Source organism: Adiantum capillus-veneris, chromosome 3 (assembly GCF_014529385.1).
Source record: "Adiantum capillus-veneris isolate H3 chromosome 3, ASM1452938v2, whole genome shotgun sequence".
Taxonomy (NCBI): domain Eukaryota; kingdom Viridiplantae; phylum Streptophyta; class Polypodiopsida; order Polypodiales; family Pteridaceae; genus Adiantum; species Adiantum capillus-veneris.
This window is the reverse complement of record NC_140933.1, coordinates 46,955,612-46,973,931: the sequence shown is the minus strand read 5'-3', so window position 1 is coordinate 46,973,931 and position 18,320 is coordinate 46,955,612. Positions and strand designations below refer to the sequence as shown.

The following is an 18,320-nucleotide window of genomic DNA, read 5'->3' as shown; positions in this document are numbered from 1 at the left end:
TAGCATTCCCCGATGTCATCGTGAATTCTATCACCTATGTGAGGGTCTTGCTCGGCCGCTACATCAAGAGCATATGTGATTACATATGGAGAAATACCCTTGTCTCACATTGTTGAAAACAGCCCAGAGCTTCCTCATTCCAAGAGACAACATTCTGGATAGAAAGCTCTTCAAGAACTTTCATGAGCTTTCCGAAGTATTTGGCATACATGTGGCAAGTGTCACACTCAGCTTCTTATCCAAGGCCTCTTGGAAAATCTTGTAAGCATCCACAACATTATCATTTTTGAGATGTGTCCAGTTTACTAGTAGCCATCTGGGTCTAAATCACATTCAAACATATCATTGAAGAGTCGGGTAAAAATGTGCAGATTCTTCATGTGGCCAAAGAGGTTTATAATAATGTTATATCTAAGGTAGCAATCACTCATTCAAATCTCAAAATAGAATTGTCATTGGGCTTTGTCGGTATATCTATGCTTGGCAAGTATGTCAATGATGCCACTGCATGTGACAACTCCAGGCACCCAATCCTTCTCTCGCATTCGGCTGTATGTGACAACTCCAGGCACCCAATCCTTCTCTCGCATTTGATTGTAAAGCTCTAGAACCTTATTGGGTTGCTATGCTTTACTAAAAGCTTTGATGAGAGTGCAAAGGTTGACCTTGTCCGATTGGCAGTCATCAGTTGCCATTTCCTCTTGTAAGAATGCCAAAACCATGGCACCTTTGCGACCTGCCAAGACTTTCCACAATGCATTAAATGAAATTGTAGTGTGATGATAGCCAAGTCGCTGTTTTATAGAGTCGACCTACATACACAAATCGGGGCCTTGCATAGCCTTGAGGACGGCTAGCGAGTGGTTTCTCGCCTGCAGGCTGTATAAACATAGACAAATGGTTTTTAACTCCACAAAGTTGTGAAGGCAGTGCGCAAGCTCTCAACCATTTTTCCAAATGAGCGGTGATTGTTGCTGCTGTGACTGCTACTGAAGATCAACACCATCACCATCATCTTTGCCATATATTAATCAACATGGACCCTCTGCAAAGTGATTGTGTTGCATTGGATGCTCATGTGGATTTCTCACCTGCAAGCTATATAAACGTAAAAAAATGGTGTTTAGCTTCACAAAGTCATGAAGGAAGTGCGCAAGCTCTCAACCATCTTCCCAAACCAGCACTGATTGTTGCTGCTGCGGTTGCTGCTGAAGATCAACACCATCACCATCATCTTCGCCATATATCAATCGACATGGACCCTCTGCAAGTGATTGTGTTGCACGGGATGCTCATGTGGCTCGGCATGGGGCTCTGCATGCCAATCAGGATCATCCGCATCCGCTTCGTAAGGACCGCCCGCAAAGAAGGGAATGCTCTTCAACAACCACTCAACAACCACATAGCCGAATAAAGCAGGCAATTTTGGCTATGCAAGGTGCTGGATAAAGCTGTTTTTGGCTGTCGTGCACTTTCATTACGTTGCTTTTGATTAGGCTTGCTGATTTTGAGACCGTTGATCTTGGACAAGAGCAATGGCTTAGATCATGCCAAGCGGTTGGATGTGGGCTTAAGAAACCACCAAAGCACCTTAGGCTCACCAAGTAATAATTAGAGGGTAATTTTCCCTTTAAATTTTACCCTCTATCATACAGGTCGATACCAGTTCTGTGCGGGTATATTAGAGTTTGAAGTTGCCAGTCAAATAGATCTAAAGTCTTAAGCCAATCGAGGTGCCAGAGATTCTCTCTGCAAATGAAGGAGAGAGCGACTTCCAAACAGCTTGCCGATGCCAATGGGGACGTCCTTTCCAAATCCAAGTGGCTCGATTCTGCCGCTCCCTGGGACAAGGTAGAGTTACGCGCGCGCGCGCGCGCGCACACACACACACACACACACACACACACACACAGAGAGAGAGAGAGAGAGAGAGAGAGAGAGAGAGAGAGAGATTGAGATTTTCGTGTACAGTGGGTGTGCGTGACATGACATGACATACACATCTAATGCTAACAGAGGTTTGATTCTGATCAGGACGACCTACTCGATGTACTTTACTGGATAAGGCAGGCTATTGGTCTGTTCTGTGGCTTGCTATGGGGAAGCCTCCCGCTGGTTGGCTCTTTTTGGATTGTGCTGTAAGTTATACACACACATGTTCTCATGCCTGGGCTTAAAGAATAACGGTTCCTGTTCGTATACGTCTGTTATTGAGTGCTTAATCAGCTCCATGTTGGTTTTTCAGTTTTGTCGCTTTATCTTCAGTCGCAATCTATTGCTATTACAAAGTCGTGTTGAAGGTCGACGAGGAGGAATTGGGTGGACATGGAACTCTTTTACAAGAAGGGATGTTCACGTCAGCCATGCTTTTTCTGGTCAGCTGTCAATTCCAACATTGCATGTTCAGCGCTATGCGTTTAGTTCAATTTCAAACCAAAAACATCAGCTAGCTGTATGCGTAACGCCGCAATGATCTGCTTGCACGTTAGCATTAAGCACTCACACTCATACATGATTGCACACATACTTGTTGCCCTATCTCCCATTCAAGTTTTTTCTCTCACTTCTTGTGCTAATTGGAGAGAGAGAGAGAGAGAGAGAGAGAGAGAGAGAGAGAGAGAGAGAGAGAGAGAGAGAGAGAGAGAGAGAGAGAGAGAGAGAGAGAGAGAGAGAGAGAGAGATGAAATGAAATGTTATATTAATGCCTTCGAAAGGCCAAATTGACCTATGAGACAAAAAAGTTACAATTGGTGAATCTGATATCATGTCTGAGTACGGAAATTACAAAGTTACAAAGAACTAACACTAAAGCACTAAGGAGAAAGGAAATAAATATGAAGTTGATTCGGGATTGAGATGAGATACCGGGGGGGAGGGGGGGGGTTGTGGGTTCATATGAAATCTCTCATCGATCGATGTCAGATCTCATCAACCTCCTCCATGGTCAGTACTCTGGTTGGGCGTCTTGCATGTCGAGCTAGAGTGATCTGTATCTTTTGTTGCAGCCTTCGTCGGTGGTGGGAGACCCCCCGAGGTCGTGGGCGTCTTGATCTGCCTAGTTCAGTGGCTCGGTCAAGCAGCGTACCTCTAGTATGGGTGGGCTCTGAGATCTGCTATAATGACTGCTCCTCTTGCTCTCCCCTGGCTGGTGTAAAGAAATCTGTGATTCGTCTTTGAGACTGTCTTTCTTATGATGTCCTCAGCACCTCGCCGCACGGTTAGATGCACCAAAGTTTGCAGATTCAGCCCAGAAAACGCAGATTTCAGCATCTGCGTTTTCAGCGCGTCGTCGTTGTATTGTCGTCATCCACATAGAGTCAGAATTCAACAAATAAAGATTTGCAGATTTCGGCCCTTAGCATTTTCAGATTTCAGCCCGTCTCGTGGTCTTCCTCATCGTCGGGCAAGTCCAAAGCATTGTAGAGATTTATGCAATCAATAGTAGACTGCTCTCGCCATAGAGAGTGGGGCCTTCGGAGGAGGGTTTTGACAACATTCTGGTGTCGTATTCCTCTCTCTCTATCTCTCAGTCTCATGCACCTTCATTCACAATGTTCACTTTGTTTGTGTCCATTGCACTCTCTCACTAAAGGAACGGAAGGCTCTCCCTTCCGTCGGTAAAAGGAACCCTTGAGCACAGTTCGGAGCACTCATCTTGAGCAAAGTTCAACATTCACTTCCGCTGCACCTTACAACGCATTTGCTTTTCTATACAGCGCGTTTGGCGCCGCAATTTGCGGAGAGTCCTACGGCCAACCACATCAACATTTCTCCCGCGTTTCAGGCTCTGCCGCCAGCCAGGGAATGTTGTGTGTCTGCACGCCACGTCACCTTTTTATGACACCTTCTCTTGAAAGCATTGTAATCGCCCTCGATTACGCATGCAAAATAGACAGAAGCCATAAACTGTCTTAGCAGACATTGACTTTTAGTACCGACGCACATCTAGTACATGTACCGATCGATAGTTACATCACAGGACATCACATGACAAATCACATTCAACATTCATTCGCATCTCAGACCATGATTTATCGGCAATGCAATAAGCAATCGCATCTAGATCCACTCAGGACCTCATAGATGCCCGATTGACTAATTCCTATTGCAACTATGTCTATTGAGATCATTCAGACCAAAATGCTGCAGTCATTTCATCTATCAGTTCCTGCACCTAAACAAGTCAAGAACAAATCAATTTCATATTTTTCGGAATTCCATTTCATAAAGTCATACAGTAGAATACTGTCAGCTCTCAGTATCCCTGAAGCTCAAAGAGACATCAATGACTCTAGTATTCAAAGATCGAGGCATCTGTTGACAAAGGAGCGGAGTAACTCCCCTCTTGTGCAAACACACTGCACCAGATATCCGACCAAGCTGAATTCGGGGCTCCATTTAAAATAGACTATGCTAAACCAAAAGCTTCAAGGTAAAGTTTGACAATCTGAGGAGTATCTGCTAGGTACTCCTCCTCCATCCACTTCGCATCCAATGCAGGATAGTTCTTGAATTTAATTAAGAACCGCCTTCTCACTTTACCCTTAATCTTTCTGTCCTTATGTGCCAATATCTCTTCTGGAACAAGGATCTCGTTTTCTTCCACTTCGGGTTGCTCATCAGGCTCCTCATCTTCGGGCACATCACCTTTAAAATGTTTCAAGAGACTCACATAAAATGCATTGTGAATCCTCCAAGTGTCGGGCAAGCTTCAGTCGGAAGGAGACATCATTTATCTTTTCGGAGATATGGAAAGGTCCGTAGTATCTCATACTAAGTTTTGGAAAAAGCCTCTTTTTTCCCTTTTTTTTTTGTAAGGCGTGCCTTCTCAAAACGTAAGAGCACCCAATCATTCTCCTTCAATTTCAAATCGCGATGATGCCTTTTTTTTGTCTTTCTTGAGATTTCTGCAAAGCCTCGCGGACCTTGGCAAAAGCCGTGTCCAAGTCGCGCGTGTACTCATCGTCTTCAAAAATCTTATCTTTTGTGCTTAGGAAGGGTGGAACCTTCGGAGCACCTTCAATAATCTCAAATGGCGCCTTCCCCGTCGAAGAGTGTACCGTGTTGTTGTAGGCAAATTCCACCAAAGGTAATTACTATTCTCATTGAGTCTTCTGATCCGAGATGTAAGACTTCAAAATCTAGTACCAGTGAACTAGCAATCTCAGATTGCCCGTCAGTTTGTGGGTGGAAAGATGACGAGAACTGCAACCGCGTGCCAATGTTCTCCCAAATTGCCTTCCAAAACAAACTCGTAAATCTGGGGTCCCTGTCGGAGACAATCGTCTTGGGCATGCCATGTAATCTGAAGATCTGGGCCACAAACAATCTCGCTAAGTGATCCGGCTTGACTGTTTTGTTCACTGGAATGAAATGAGCCTGTTTGCTAAATCTGTCAATAACAGTCCAAATACCATCGTGACCACTCTGTGTTCTCGGGAGATAAAAAATGAAATCTGTTGCAATACTTTCCCAGGGGCGGGTGGGTATGGGTAAAGGCTGTAACAGTGGGTATGGGTAAAGGCTGTAACAATCCCTGTGCTTTATGCCTGTCAAATTTTGACCTTCTTGCATACCAAGCAATTGCGCACAAACTCGTCCACACCCTTCTTGAGTCTCGGCCAAAAGAAGTATCTTTCTACTCCTTTCAAGTTGGTAGCAATGCCGCGGTGACCCGTAAAAGGTGGACAGTGGCATTCGGTCATAACCTTTTCCCTAACGGCTGTGTAACGCACAACATGGTTTTCCGCATCAAATAGCTATCCCGAATGGAATATCCCGCTACTGTCTCCCCATCCCGTATCCGTGTGAAAATGTCTTCAAAATTTGTATCCGTGGCATACTGATCGACCATATCCTCGAAGCTCCTATGATGTATCGCGGAAATAGCCACAACCAACGGCTTTCGAGACAAAGCTGTCCCTGGACATGGACAATCTGGAAGTGAAACTGTGACAAGATGTTGCCCACCGTATCTGCTTTTCCGATAGCTGCTTTTGTGACAAGAAGCAACGTAAAACCTGATGGTTTGTAAAGACAGTAAAATCCGCTCCGAGTAGGTAATGCCGCCACTGAGTAAGAGCATGGATAACCACCAAAAGCTCTTTCTCATAAATCTGCGCTGTCAATTCCGGCCTTGATAACAATCGGCTCTCGTAAGCAATGACATGGCCTTCTTGCATTAAGACCGCACCCAGACTACGACCACAAGCATCACAATATACTTCAAATGACTTCTGCAAGTCCGGTAAAGTCAAAACTGGTCCCGTAGTCAATTGCTCTTTCAAAGTCTAAAAGGCAGTCACCTCTGTGGGTCCCCACGAGAAAGGGACTCCTTTCTGTGTCAAGATATGCAAAGGGGAAGCAATCTATGCAAACTTTCTAATGAACTGCCTATAGTACGAACATAATCCTAAGAAGCTTCTAACTTCATGGACATTCTTCAAATCGGGCCAATCACACATAGTCTCTATATTGGCCGGCGGGTTGATCTGCACTCCTGTTGCTTAGACAATGTGTCCCAAAAAGTGTATATCTGGTAAGAAAAATTCACTTTTCTTCGCATTAATCACCAACTTGTGATCTCGTAATGCCTGAAAGACCTGAACCAGATGTTCTTTATGTTCTGCCTCATCCTTGGAGAAAACAATGATGTCGTCAAAGAAAGTGCCAACAAATAGTCTGTACTCTCGAAAAATCCTGTCAATCATTCGGTTAAATGTCGTAGGAGCATTGGTTAGGCCAAAAGACATCACCAAAAACTCAAATAACCCAAAAGTCGTCCGTAAGGCTGTCTTGTAGACATCTCTCGAGGCGATTCAGAGATGATGATATCCACTTTTCAAGTCGATCTTGCTAAAGCACGAGGATCCCTGAAGTCGGTCAAGTATATCATCGATTCTAGGAATCGAAATTTTGTTCTTGATGGTGATTTTGTTGAGAGCTCTATAAATGATGCACATTCTCCAAGATCCGTCTTTCTTCAAAACCAACAACACTGGAGAGCACTACAGTGAAGTACTAGGCTGGATAAGACCTTTTTCCAAGAGGTCTTTCACTTGGTTCATAATTTCTTTGTTCTTGGCTCGGCTCACACTGTAAGGTGGCCGGTTCAGTGGTGTGCTTCCAGGTATCAGATCAATGGTATGATCGTTAGGACGAGCGGGTGGTAACTCGCCTGGAAGGCCCTCTGAGAAGCAATTGGCATGAGCGTGGAGAAATCTTGGCGTTCTTTATCAAGTTCAGACATATTTGTCCTATTCTCATCATTCATCTTTCAAGAAGATCGAGTAAACAAACAAACTGGATTTCATTAATTTTGAAATGGCCGAAGCCGATTAAATAAGGATAGACTCGCCCTTAAGTTTTACATCGAGTACAATGGGTCTGTCCTTCTCTGTGGTCAAAGTCGCTTTCCTCGCCCGATAGTTGACCACGGCGTTGTTCTTGTGGTACGAGGGAATTCCCAAGAGAACATTACAACCTTCCAAAGGCATTATGTAGAAGTCCTCATGCCCCAAATGACAAGTGTAATGGCTACGTCCCTGTTGGGTGCCGCTAGAACTGCCTCTGCTAGTGGTCCCATCCGATCGGGTTTGATCTCGAGCCGTGCTGCCAATTAAGGTGAAATGATGTTGGCCTTGGCTCCTCCATCAAAGAAGATCAAGGCTTCTCGGTCTTTTACTTTGCCCCAAGCTGGGCAAAGTTCTGTACTCTCGTCCATTGTGCTGGGGTCAGTACCCACGCAATCTGGAACCAATCTTGTTTTCATCTTGCCTTTTCTTCCATGTTCCTCAGCTGCTCTTGAACTCTCATTCTTTTCTTTTTCCTTGTTGTTTTGTTCTTTCTGTGCCTTTTTAGGGCACTTCGCGGAGATATGCCCAGTTTCCCCGCATCCAAAACACTTCCCCTCCTTGATGTAGAGAGCTCTCTCTCGAGGAGTGAGTTTGGTTCGTGCATCCTTTTCTTTCTTTTTTGGGTTGCTCTTCCTCTTTCTACTTTCATTGTTCGAAGTCTATTCAGTCCTTTGCGTCATGATTTCATCTGTGGGGTAACTGCGTGAGTGGATGGCAAAACCCCGTTTCGCATGACTCATCAGCTCCTGAATGGAAGCTGACTTTTGTTCTAAGCAGTGATCTCGGATCTCTGTAGGAAGACCCAAGGTAAACCTCTCAATCCGTTCTTTGAACGAGATCTTCTTAAATGAAGAGGCGGGTAGAAAAGAGCTCCAGAATCTCTCACGATAAGCGTCCACTGTATCCTTCTTTGTCATGTAACAGACTTGGACACTCCAAGTCAAGAATCAATCGCGACAGCACCAAATAACCACTTCAAACAATTCACAGATCACAATAGATTTGCACTGGCCCGACGGAGTTCCGTGCCTAGAGATATTGGCCCCAAAGACTGGCGCCCCTTTCGGTATTTCTTTTTGTATTGATCACTTCAAAGTACAAGAGAGTGGGTCGGGATTCACTCTCAGACTCTGCGTCCAGATGCTCTGAGAAGTGAAGGCCCAAACCACGTATTTAAATGTTTACAAGGGATGCTCAAAAGTAGAGCCCCAAAAGCTTCAAAATCAAAAGCATTGCTCTCTCTCTCTCTCTCTCTCTCTCTCTCTCTCTCTCTCTCTCTCTCTCTCTCAGAGTCTAACTGAAAGCAAAAGCATTCTCTCTCTTTCTCATTGCATGGAGGAGAAAAAGCACCCTGTCGCAAAACGTGCCGCAATTCACTGAAGTCGTACCAGCTGCCACGTGGCATCTCCTCGGCAATTTTAGGATTTCCTGGAATTAGGGTTTCAGCCAAAAATTAGGGTTTGCTGCAATTTGGGTTTTTGGCAGATTTTAGGGTTTGCAGGAATTTTAGGGTTTCAGCCAGAAATTAGGGTTTCTGCTGTCTGCCACCTCATCACTTTGTGACATACCCCCCTCTTGAAAGCATTGTAATCGACCATGATTATGCCTGCAAAACCGACAAAAGCCATAAACCGTCTTAGCAGACACTGATTGTTAGTACCTACGTACTAGGAACACACATCTAGCACATGTACAAAACGACAGTCACATCACACGACATCACAGGACATCACATGACATTCAACATTCATTCGGATCTTAGAGCTTGATTTATCGCCAATGTAGCTAGCAATCACATCTAGGTCCAATCGGGACCTCATCGATGTCCGATTGACTAACCCCTATTGCAACCATGTCTATTCGAGATCAATCAGACCAAAATGCTGCAGTCATTTTGTCTATCAGTTCTTGCACTCGAGAAGTCAAGAACAAATCAGTATCATAATTAGGAATTCCATTTCATAAAGTCATACAACAAAATACTGTCAGCTCTCAGTATCCCTGAAGCTCAAAGAGACATCAGTGACTCTAGTATCTAAATCAAGGCATTTGTTGACAAAGGAGTGGAGTGACTCCCCTCTTGTGCATTCCACTGCAACAGATCTCCGGCCAAGCTGAATTCTGGGTTCCATTTGGAGTAGGCTATGCTAAACCAAAAGCATCGAGGTAAAGTTTCACAATCTGAGGAGTATCTGCTAGGTCCTTCTCCTCCATCCACTTCGCATCTAGTGCAGGATAATTCTTGAACTTAACCAAGAACCGCCTTTGGAATTTACCTTTAGTGTTCGTATCTTTATGTGCCAAAATCTGTTCAGGAACAAGGATCTCCTTGTTTTCTTCCACTTCGGGTTGCTCATAAGGCTCCCCATCATCAGGCACATCACCTTTAAAAGGTTTCAAGAGACTCACATGGAATGCATTGTGAATTCGGCAGTTTTAATCGGAAGGAGACATCATTCATCTTTTCAGTAATCTGGAAAGGTCCGTAGTATCTCATACTAAGCTTTGGAAAAAGCCTCTCCTTGTCCTTTTTCTTTCGTAGACATGCCTTCTCAAAACGTAAGAGCACCCAATTATCCTCCTTCAATTTCATGTCGCGACGATAGCGATCCGTTGCCTTTTTCTGTCGTTCTTGAGACTTCTGCAAAGTCTCGCGAACCTTGGCAAAAGCCGTATCCAAATCTCGCGTATAGTCATCCGCTTCAAAGATCTTATCTTTCGTGCTCAGGAAGGGTGGAACCTTCGCAGCTCCTTCAACAATCTCAAAAGGCGCCTTTCCCGTCGAAGAGTGTATCGTGTTATTGTAGGCAAATTCCACCAAAGGTAAGTATCTTTCCCATTGAGTCTTCTGACCTAAAATATAAGACTTCAATAAATCTAGAACCACTGAATTGGCAATCTCGGATTGCCCGTCAGTCTGCGGGTGGAACGAGGACGAGAACTGCAACCGTGTGCCAATGTTCTCCCAAATTGCCTTGCAAAACAAACTCGTAAATTTGGGGTCTTTGTTGGAGACAATCGTCTCAGGCATGCCATGTAATCTGAAGATCTGGGCCACAAACAGTCTCGCTAAGTGATCCGGCTTGACTGTTTTCTTCACTGGAATAAAATGAGCCTGTTTGCTAGATCTGTCAATAACAATCCAGATACCATCGTGACCACTCTGTGTCCTTGGGAGATCAAAAATGAAATCCATCGCAATAGTTTCCCAGGGGCGGGTGGGTATGGGTAAAGGCTGTAACAATCCCTGTGCCTTATGCCTGACAAACTTGACCTTCTGGCATACTAAACAATTGCGCACAAACTCTTCCACATCCTTTTTGAGTCTCGGCCAAAAGAAGTATCTCTCTACCCCTTTCATGGTGGTAGCAATGCCGCGGTGACCCTAAAAAGGTGGACAGTGGCATTCAATATAACCTTTTCCCTCAACGGCTGTGTAACGCACAACATAGTCTTTTTCATCAAGTAGCCTTCCTGAAGTGAGTATCCAGCTATTGTCTCCCCATCCCGTATCCGTGTGAAAATATCTGCAAAATCTGTATCTGTGGCATACTGATCGACCATATCCTCGAAGCTCCTATGATGTATCGCGGAAATAGCCAGAACCAACGGCTTCCAAGACAAAGCATTTGCCACCACATTCTTCTGTCCCTGCACATGGACAATCTGGAAGTGAAACTGTGACAAGTTGTTTGCCCACCGCATCTGCTTTTCCGAAAGCTGCTTCTGTGACAAGAACTAGCGCAAACTCTGATGGTCTGTAAAGACAGTAAAATTGTCACAAACGGGAGCGCATAACAATATAAAATACATTCGGATAAATAGGATTTATCACTTATTACTGAAGCCAGAGGATATAGAGAGAGAGATAGAGAGGGAGAAGATCGACACAGTACTGGGGACCAGAAGATGGGCTGGTCCCCCCCCGTAATAGTATCTTTATTACTGAGGAGAAGTCTATACAAGCACTTGAACTGAACGTATTACCACGTTCGTTCTAGAATAAGACTTGATGGTTCCTGGAAGCCTTAGCTTCCGATTCCTAGGGCAAAACCCTATTCCAAGGAACTTCCGTTCCTTATTCCAAATCCTTGAGAACCAAGGTTCTCGCCTCTGGATCTCACCTTCCAGACTCAGGGCGTGACATCCCTGCAACTCTTTTCTACTCTCTTTCCAGAGTCCTCTTCCCGCAGAACAACTCTACTTTCTCGGACACGAAGTCCTTACTTGGGAATCCCAACTTCTGGATCACAACTTGAGAGACTACCTCTCTCCGATCCGTGGATCTACTTCCCAAACTCAGGTACGAAACCCTTGGGCTGATCTGGCTCTAGTTCCTCAGAGCACTTTTCTCCTGCAGAGGCTCATGCCTTCCTCTGCTCCTACTCCATCACGAAGAGGAAGTACACCTGCAATCAAATACTCAAAGATCATAACATGAAAAACGTTACCTTCAATGTCTCGACGCTCGAAACGCAACTCCGTTCTCGAAAAAGCAACTCCCCGGAAGAGATCTCTCCATAGAAAATCCTCTCTTCCAATCCTACACACAAAAGAGGTGTGTTCTCGGGTTCCTTCTCGTAAATCAGCCCCGTCTACGACGTTTATGGGCTGAAAACAGAGAAAAACAGCAACTTGTCGCGATGGAAACACGCTTCGTAGGCACTTCTTCGCGAGGGAACTCGCGCACTGGGTCTTGGCGACATCTGGTACACTTGGGGCAGCCATGGGCATCACTGGCAACGTCTTCTTTATGGCTGAAATCTGCAGTAGCATCTCCTCCTTGCAAAGATTGGTCCTCCTCTCTGAGTGAGGGCATGTGATGCTTTTATAGCTCCTAGCCACGGGCACGAATAGGTGCTCGCGTTGAGATCGCGGCCGTTTTTTTTTTTTCTGTTCTACCAGAAAAAGAGAGAGAGAAAACGCTGGCTGATCTGTTGCCTTATTTATCAGATGGCTGCCGACTTATTAAGTGGGCGGCCGGCGTATTTTAAAAATAGTATGAACCTGCCCAAAAACTCAATAAAACCTTATAAGTTAAAAACAATGCTTTCACAGCACTTCCCAGGCGTCCCTGGATGCAATCACATGCACAGTTGCAATGCAGACATAGACTTCCTCGCGGGAAAGCATCTGCTTTCCTGAAAAGCAATCCCGCTTTCTCAGAAAGCATCTGTTTTTCCTCAAAGTTTCCTCTGAACCCATCTTCATTCAAGTGCTTGCTTTTCCTTGTGCACAATTCTAACACAGTTTGGAATTTCCTCCCGACTATGGATATTCCCTTTCCGATGCACCCGTCACCCACCTTGTGACGCATCAGGAATACCCATCACCTAGTCCTTTCCTACCGAACTTACGGTACAATCTCCTTCACGATGCTCTATGTCACCCATCCTATGACGCATCAGAGATGTCGGTTCCCGGATGGTCGGATACTTCTTTCCGATGCTCCCTGTCACCCATCCGATGTGACGCATCAGAAGTACCCGTTCTTGGTGGCCTTACAGATATTCCCGTTCTCAGTGTTCCCGTCATTACTTTAAATGACGCACTAGGAATACTTTGTACTCGGATGTCTCCAGTGAGAAAAACCCTCTCACTTAAAATTCCAATAATTCATTTAGAATTATTTTTTCCTTGGTGTTCCAAGAGAGAAAACCCTCTCACTTATAAATCCAATAATTCATTTAGAATTATTTTTCTGTAAGATAAAGCCAATTTAGCAACAAAAATCCGCTCCGAGTAGGTAATGCCGCCACCGAGTAAGAGCATGGATAACCGCCAAAAGCTCTTTCTCATATATCTGTGCTGTCATCTCCGGCCTAGAGAACAATCGGCTCTCGTAAGCAATGACATGGCCTTCTTGCATCAAGACCGTATCGAGACTACGACCACAAGCATCACAATATACTTCAAATGACCTGTGCAAGTCCGGCAAGGTCAAAACTGGTCCCGTAGTCAATTTCTCTTTCAAGGTCCGAAAGGTAGTCACCTCTGTGGATCCCCACGAGAAAGGGACTCCTTTCTGTGTCAAGACATGCATGAGAAAGGGACTCCTTCTATGTCAAGATATGCAAAGGGGAAGCAACCTGTGCAAACTTTAGTATGAACTGCCTGTAGTACGAACACAGTCCCAAGAAGCTTCTAACTTCATGGACATTCTTCAAATCGGGCCAATCACGGATAGTCTCTATATTGGCCGGGTCTCCAGCTGTTGAGACAATGTGTCCCAAAAAGTGTATCTCTGGTAGGAAAAATTCACTTTTCTTTGCATTAATCACTAACTTATGATCTCGTAATGCCTGAAAGACCTGAAGCAGATGATCTCTGTGTTCTGCCTCATTCTTGGAGAAAACAATGATGTCGTCAAAGAAAGTGCCAACAAATAGTCTGTACTCTCGAAAAATCCTGTCCATCATCCGGTTAAATGTCGCAGGAGCATTGGTTAAGCCAAAAGGCATCACCAAAAACTCAAATAACCGAAAAGTAGTTCGAAAGGCTGTCTTGTAGACGTCTCGTGGCCCGATTCGGATCTGATGATATCCACTCTTCAAGTCAATCCTGCTAAAGCACGAGGATCCCTGTAACCTGTCGAGTATATCATCGATCCTAGAAATCGGAAATCTGTTCTTGATGGTGATTTTATTGAGAGCTCTATAATCGATGCACATCCTCCAGGATCCGTGTTTCTTCAAAACCAACAACACTGGAGAGCAATACAGTGAAGTACTAGGCTGGATAAGACCCTTTTCCAAGAGGTCTTTCACTTGGTTCATAATCTCTTCATTCTGTGCTCGGCTCACACGGTAAGGTGGCCGGTTCGGTGGTGTGCTTCCAGGTATCAGATCAATGGTATGATCTTCAGGACGAGCAGGTGGTAACTCTCCTGGTTGGCCCTCTGAGAAGCAATCGGCGTAAGAGTGGAGAAAATCTTGGCGTTCTTTATCAAGTTTAGACATATTTGTTCTATCCTTATCGCTCAATTCTTTCATAAAGATCGAGTAAACAAACAGACTGGATTTCATTAATTTTGAAATGGCCGAAGCCGATACAATAGGGACAGACTCGCCCTTCAATTTAATATCAAGTACAATTGTTCTGCCCTTTTTTGTAGTCAAAGTCGCTTTTCTCGTCTGATAATCGACCACGGCGTTGCTCTTGTTGTACCAGGGAATCCCTAAGAGAACATCACAACCCTCCAAAGGCATTATGAAGAAGTCCTCATGCCCCCAATACCCCTGACAATGCAATCGAAGTTTGCCAATGACAGGTGTAATGGCTACATCCTTGGCGGGTGCCGCTAGAACTGCCTCTGCAAGTGGTCCCATCCGATCGGGAGTAATCTCGAGCCGCGCCGCCAATTCCGGTGAAATGAAGTTGGTCTTGGCTCCTCCATCAAAGAAAATCAGGGCCTCTTGATCTTTCACTTTGCCCCAAGCTTGGCAAAGTTCTGTACTCTCATCCATGGTGTTGGGACCGGTACCCACACAATCTGGAACCAGTCCTGTTTTCATCTTGCCTTTTCGTCCACGTTCCTCAGCTGCTCTCGAACTCTCAGGCCTGTCGTCGTCCTTATCATTCTGTTCTTTCTGTGCCTTATTAGGGCACTTCACGGAGATGTGTCCCGGTTCCCTGCATCCAAAGCACTTCCCCTCTTTGATGAATCGAGCTCGCTCCTGAGGAGTAAGCTTGGGTCATGCATCCTTTTTCTCTGGGTTGCTCTTTTTCATTCGTGGAAGTCTGTTTGGCTCGTTGTGTCATGTTCTCATCTGTGGGGTAAGTCAGACTGCCAGAGTGAATGGCAAAGCCCCGCTTCGTATGACTCATCAACTCTTGACTAGAAGCTTACTTTTGCTCCAAGCAGTGATCTCGATCTCTGTAGCTAGACCCAAGGTGAACCGCTCAATCTGTTCTCTGAACGTGATCTTCTTGAATGAAGAGGCGGGTAGAAAAGAGCTCCAGAATCTTTCACAATAAGCATTGATTGTATCTTTCTTGGTCATTTGAAGATGGTTCCAAGTAGCTCGTATATCTCGTTCATATTCTTGCGTCAACCAAGAAGAAATAAAAAGCTTTTTGAATTTCAGCCATTTAACTGGCGCAGTCTTGTTTAAAAGAAGCGTGGACCACCAAGTACGAGCATTCCTCTTAAGGTAAAAGGTAGCTCTCTGAATCTTGGAGTGCTCTGAATAGCGTTCTCCCGCGAAAGCAATGTCAAAATGCTGTATAAACGACAAAGCCTTAGAAGCACGTGAGTATCCTGAAAAGATATCAAATCTGATGGAGTGGCCACCTTCCTTAAACTCTCGGACTTTCTTGCTTTTATCTTCAAGAAAGTCATACTGGTTGACTTTGTAAAAGTTCTTCTTGTTCGCATAGAAGTTTCCGTCATCAGAATCTGAGCTGTCTGTAGACGAGTCCTCAGTAGAACTGTCAGGCTCTGGGCGAGATTTAGCCTTCTTTGCCTTTTTCTTGCCCTTTCCGAAGCTTTGTTTCTTGCTTCGCTTTTTACCTTTTTTGTCTTCTTCGCTCAAATCTGAAGAGCTAGAAGAACTGTCAGAAGAAGAAGCAGAAGAACTGGGTACTCGTTCAAATCGAACACGCTTCTTTTGTTTCTTTGTCTTATCAAAAGTTGACTGACGACCCAAATATCCCGGGAAGTTAGTGTTTTTCTTCTGCTTTTTGGCTTGCTTTTTGCGCGTCAAAAAGCTTGGCGATCCGTGCATCAAGCACCTCTTCTAATTCCTTCTCTGAATATTTCTTGTGAGCAGAAGGTTTCTTGAGAGTGGGTGTAGTGGTTTTCTGCCACTGCTCATGCAGTTCCTGAAAAGAAATCTCGCTCATATATTTTGCAAATTTTGGGTCCTTCGCGAAATTGAGCATCATCTTCGTTGCATCGCCGATCAACTGGCAATGCTCCATCTCTCGCTGCTCCGCCTGAGTAGGCCGAGGCGGGCCATACTCTCTGTCGGAATCTTCGTTGTGATCCTGCCCGCATCTTTAGATGCAGAGGGAGTCGACTGATCCTTGTGTGAAGGCATAGGTGCCGCGGAAAAAGAAATTGGGGATCGGATTTCCCATAGAAGAGAAATCGGCCGTGCTTTGATACCACTGTAACAGACTTGGACACTCCAAGTCAAGAATCAATCGCGACAGCACCAATAACCACTTCAAACAATTCACAGATCACAATAGATTTGCATTGGCCCGACGGAGTTCCGTGCCTAGAGATATTGGCCCCAAAGACTGGCGCCCCTTTCTGTATTAATCAGTTCAAAGTACAAGAGAGTGGGCTGGGATTCACTCTCAGACTCTGCGTCGACATGCTCTGAGAAGTGAAGGGCCAAACCACGTATTTAAATGTTTACAAGGGATGCCCAAAAGCAGAGCCCCAAAAGCTTCAAAATCAAAAGCAACTGCTCTCTCTCTCTCTCTCACAGAGTCTAACTGAAAGCAAAAGCATTCTCTCTCTCTTTCTCATTGCGTGGAGGAGAAAAAGCACCCTGCCGCAAAACGCGCCGCAATTCACGGAAGTCTGTACCAGCTGCCACGTGGCATCTCCTCGGCAATTTTAGGGTTTCCTAGAATTAGGGTTTCAGCCAGAAATTAGGGTTTCTGCTGTCCGCCACGTCATCACTTCGTGATAGGTCATCCGTAGATGGTTCCAAGCAGTTCGTATGTCGTGTTCATACTCTCGAGTCAGCTAAGAAGAAATAAAAAGCCTTTTGAATTTCAGCCATTTAACTGGCATTGTCTTATTTAATAGAAGCGTGGACCACCAAGTTCGAGCATTTTCCTTAAAGTAAGAGGCAGCCCTCCGAATCTTGGAGTGCTCTGAGTAACGCCCTCCTGAGAAAGCTATGTCAAACTGCTGTACAAAAGACAAAGCCTTCGAAGCATCTCTATAACCAGAAAACGTGTCAAATTTAATTGACTGTCCACCTTCCTTAAACTCTCGGACTTTCTTGCTTTTATCTTCCAGAAAGTCATACTGGTTGGCTTTATAAAAATTCTTCTTCTTTGCCTAAAAGCTGCTGTCATCAGAGTCCGAACTATCTGATGATGAGTCCTCTGTAGGACTGTTTTGACAGGATTGTTTGCAATAGAAGTCTGACTCCATCTAAAGACTCATGCAGGCGAGCTCATTGACCTATCCTACGGATAAGCCAGTGTCCACCTCAACAGGGCAAGAGTCGTCTAGGAGCATGCGATGTGGATGTACTGTCTTGTGGGATGGTCATATGCATGGTTTGCTTGATTAAAATGTGAAAATAAAGGATATTCTGTGTGAAAATGCTGGATTTGTGGAAGTCTAGTGCATGGGTACATATAGTCAGTGTCTACTGAAGAAGGTTTCCATCCTTAAGCTGTTTTGCATGTGTAATCGAGGGCGATCACAATTCTTTCAAGAGGGGGGTATTTCACAAAGCGATAATGTGGTCTGCCCAACTGGCAGGAGGACAAGGGGTTCAAGAACTTGTCACAAACTGTCACAAATAGATGACGTGGCTGACCACTTGGAATTCACGCTGACATGCTGACTGTAAGGATTTCCGCCATTTGTGCTGACAACTGATGAAGTGGCAGATTGTACGGATTTTCGCAACTTGCGCTGATTGCTTTTGGTTGTTTTTGAGACTAGCTGCCTTTGGGACAAATTGCTTTTGGGGCTCTGGTTTTGAGGCATCCCTTGTAAGAATAAGTAGACCCTTGGGGGCCTCACTCTACAGAGCATCTGGACGCAGAGTCTGAGAGCAAAGGACCCCTTCGGGTGTTGTACTTTGCTCAAGCATTTATATAATAAATGAAAGGGGTGCCAGGTTTTGGGGCCAATACCTCTCGGCACGGAACTACATCGGGCCGTATCAACTCAAGTTTTAAAGTTGTGAAGTATTTTAAGTGATTTTCTCTTGTGTCGTGTCGGATTCTCGACTTGGGGTGACAAGTATGTGACACCGTTATCAG

General features: G+C 44.9%; 1 protein-coding gene across 2 annotated transcripts in view; it reads left to right on the top strand.

Annotated features, from left to right (window-relative positions):
- The first annotated feature begins 1,693 nt into the window (after nt 1–1,693).
- Nucleotides 1,694–18,320, top strand: part of LOC147460862 (uncharacterized) — a 48,910-nt gene continuing 32,283 nt past the window's right edge. Inside the window, exons 1-3 of one of the 2 annotated variants that reach the window (XM_086499714.1) lie at nt 1,694–1,851; nt 2,035–2,138; nt 2,246–2,375. In XM_086499714.1, the coding sequence (XP_086355840.1) occupies nt 1,756–1,851; nt 2,035–2,138; nt 2,246–2,375 (330 nt within the window). In that variant the 5' untranslated portion in view covers nt 1,694–1,755. Of the gene's footprint in view, nt 1,852–2,034; nt 2,139–2,245; nt 2,466–18,320 lie in introns of those variants that run through there. The other variant, XM_086499705.1, reaches the window with a different exon arrangement.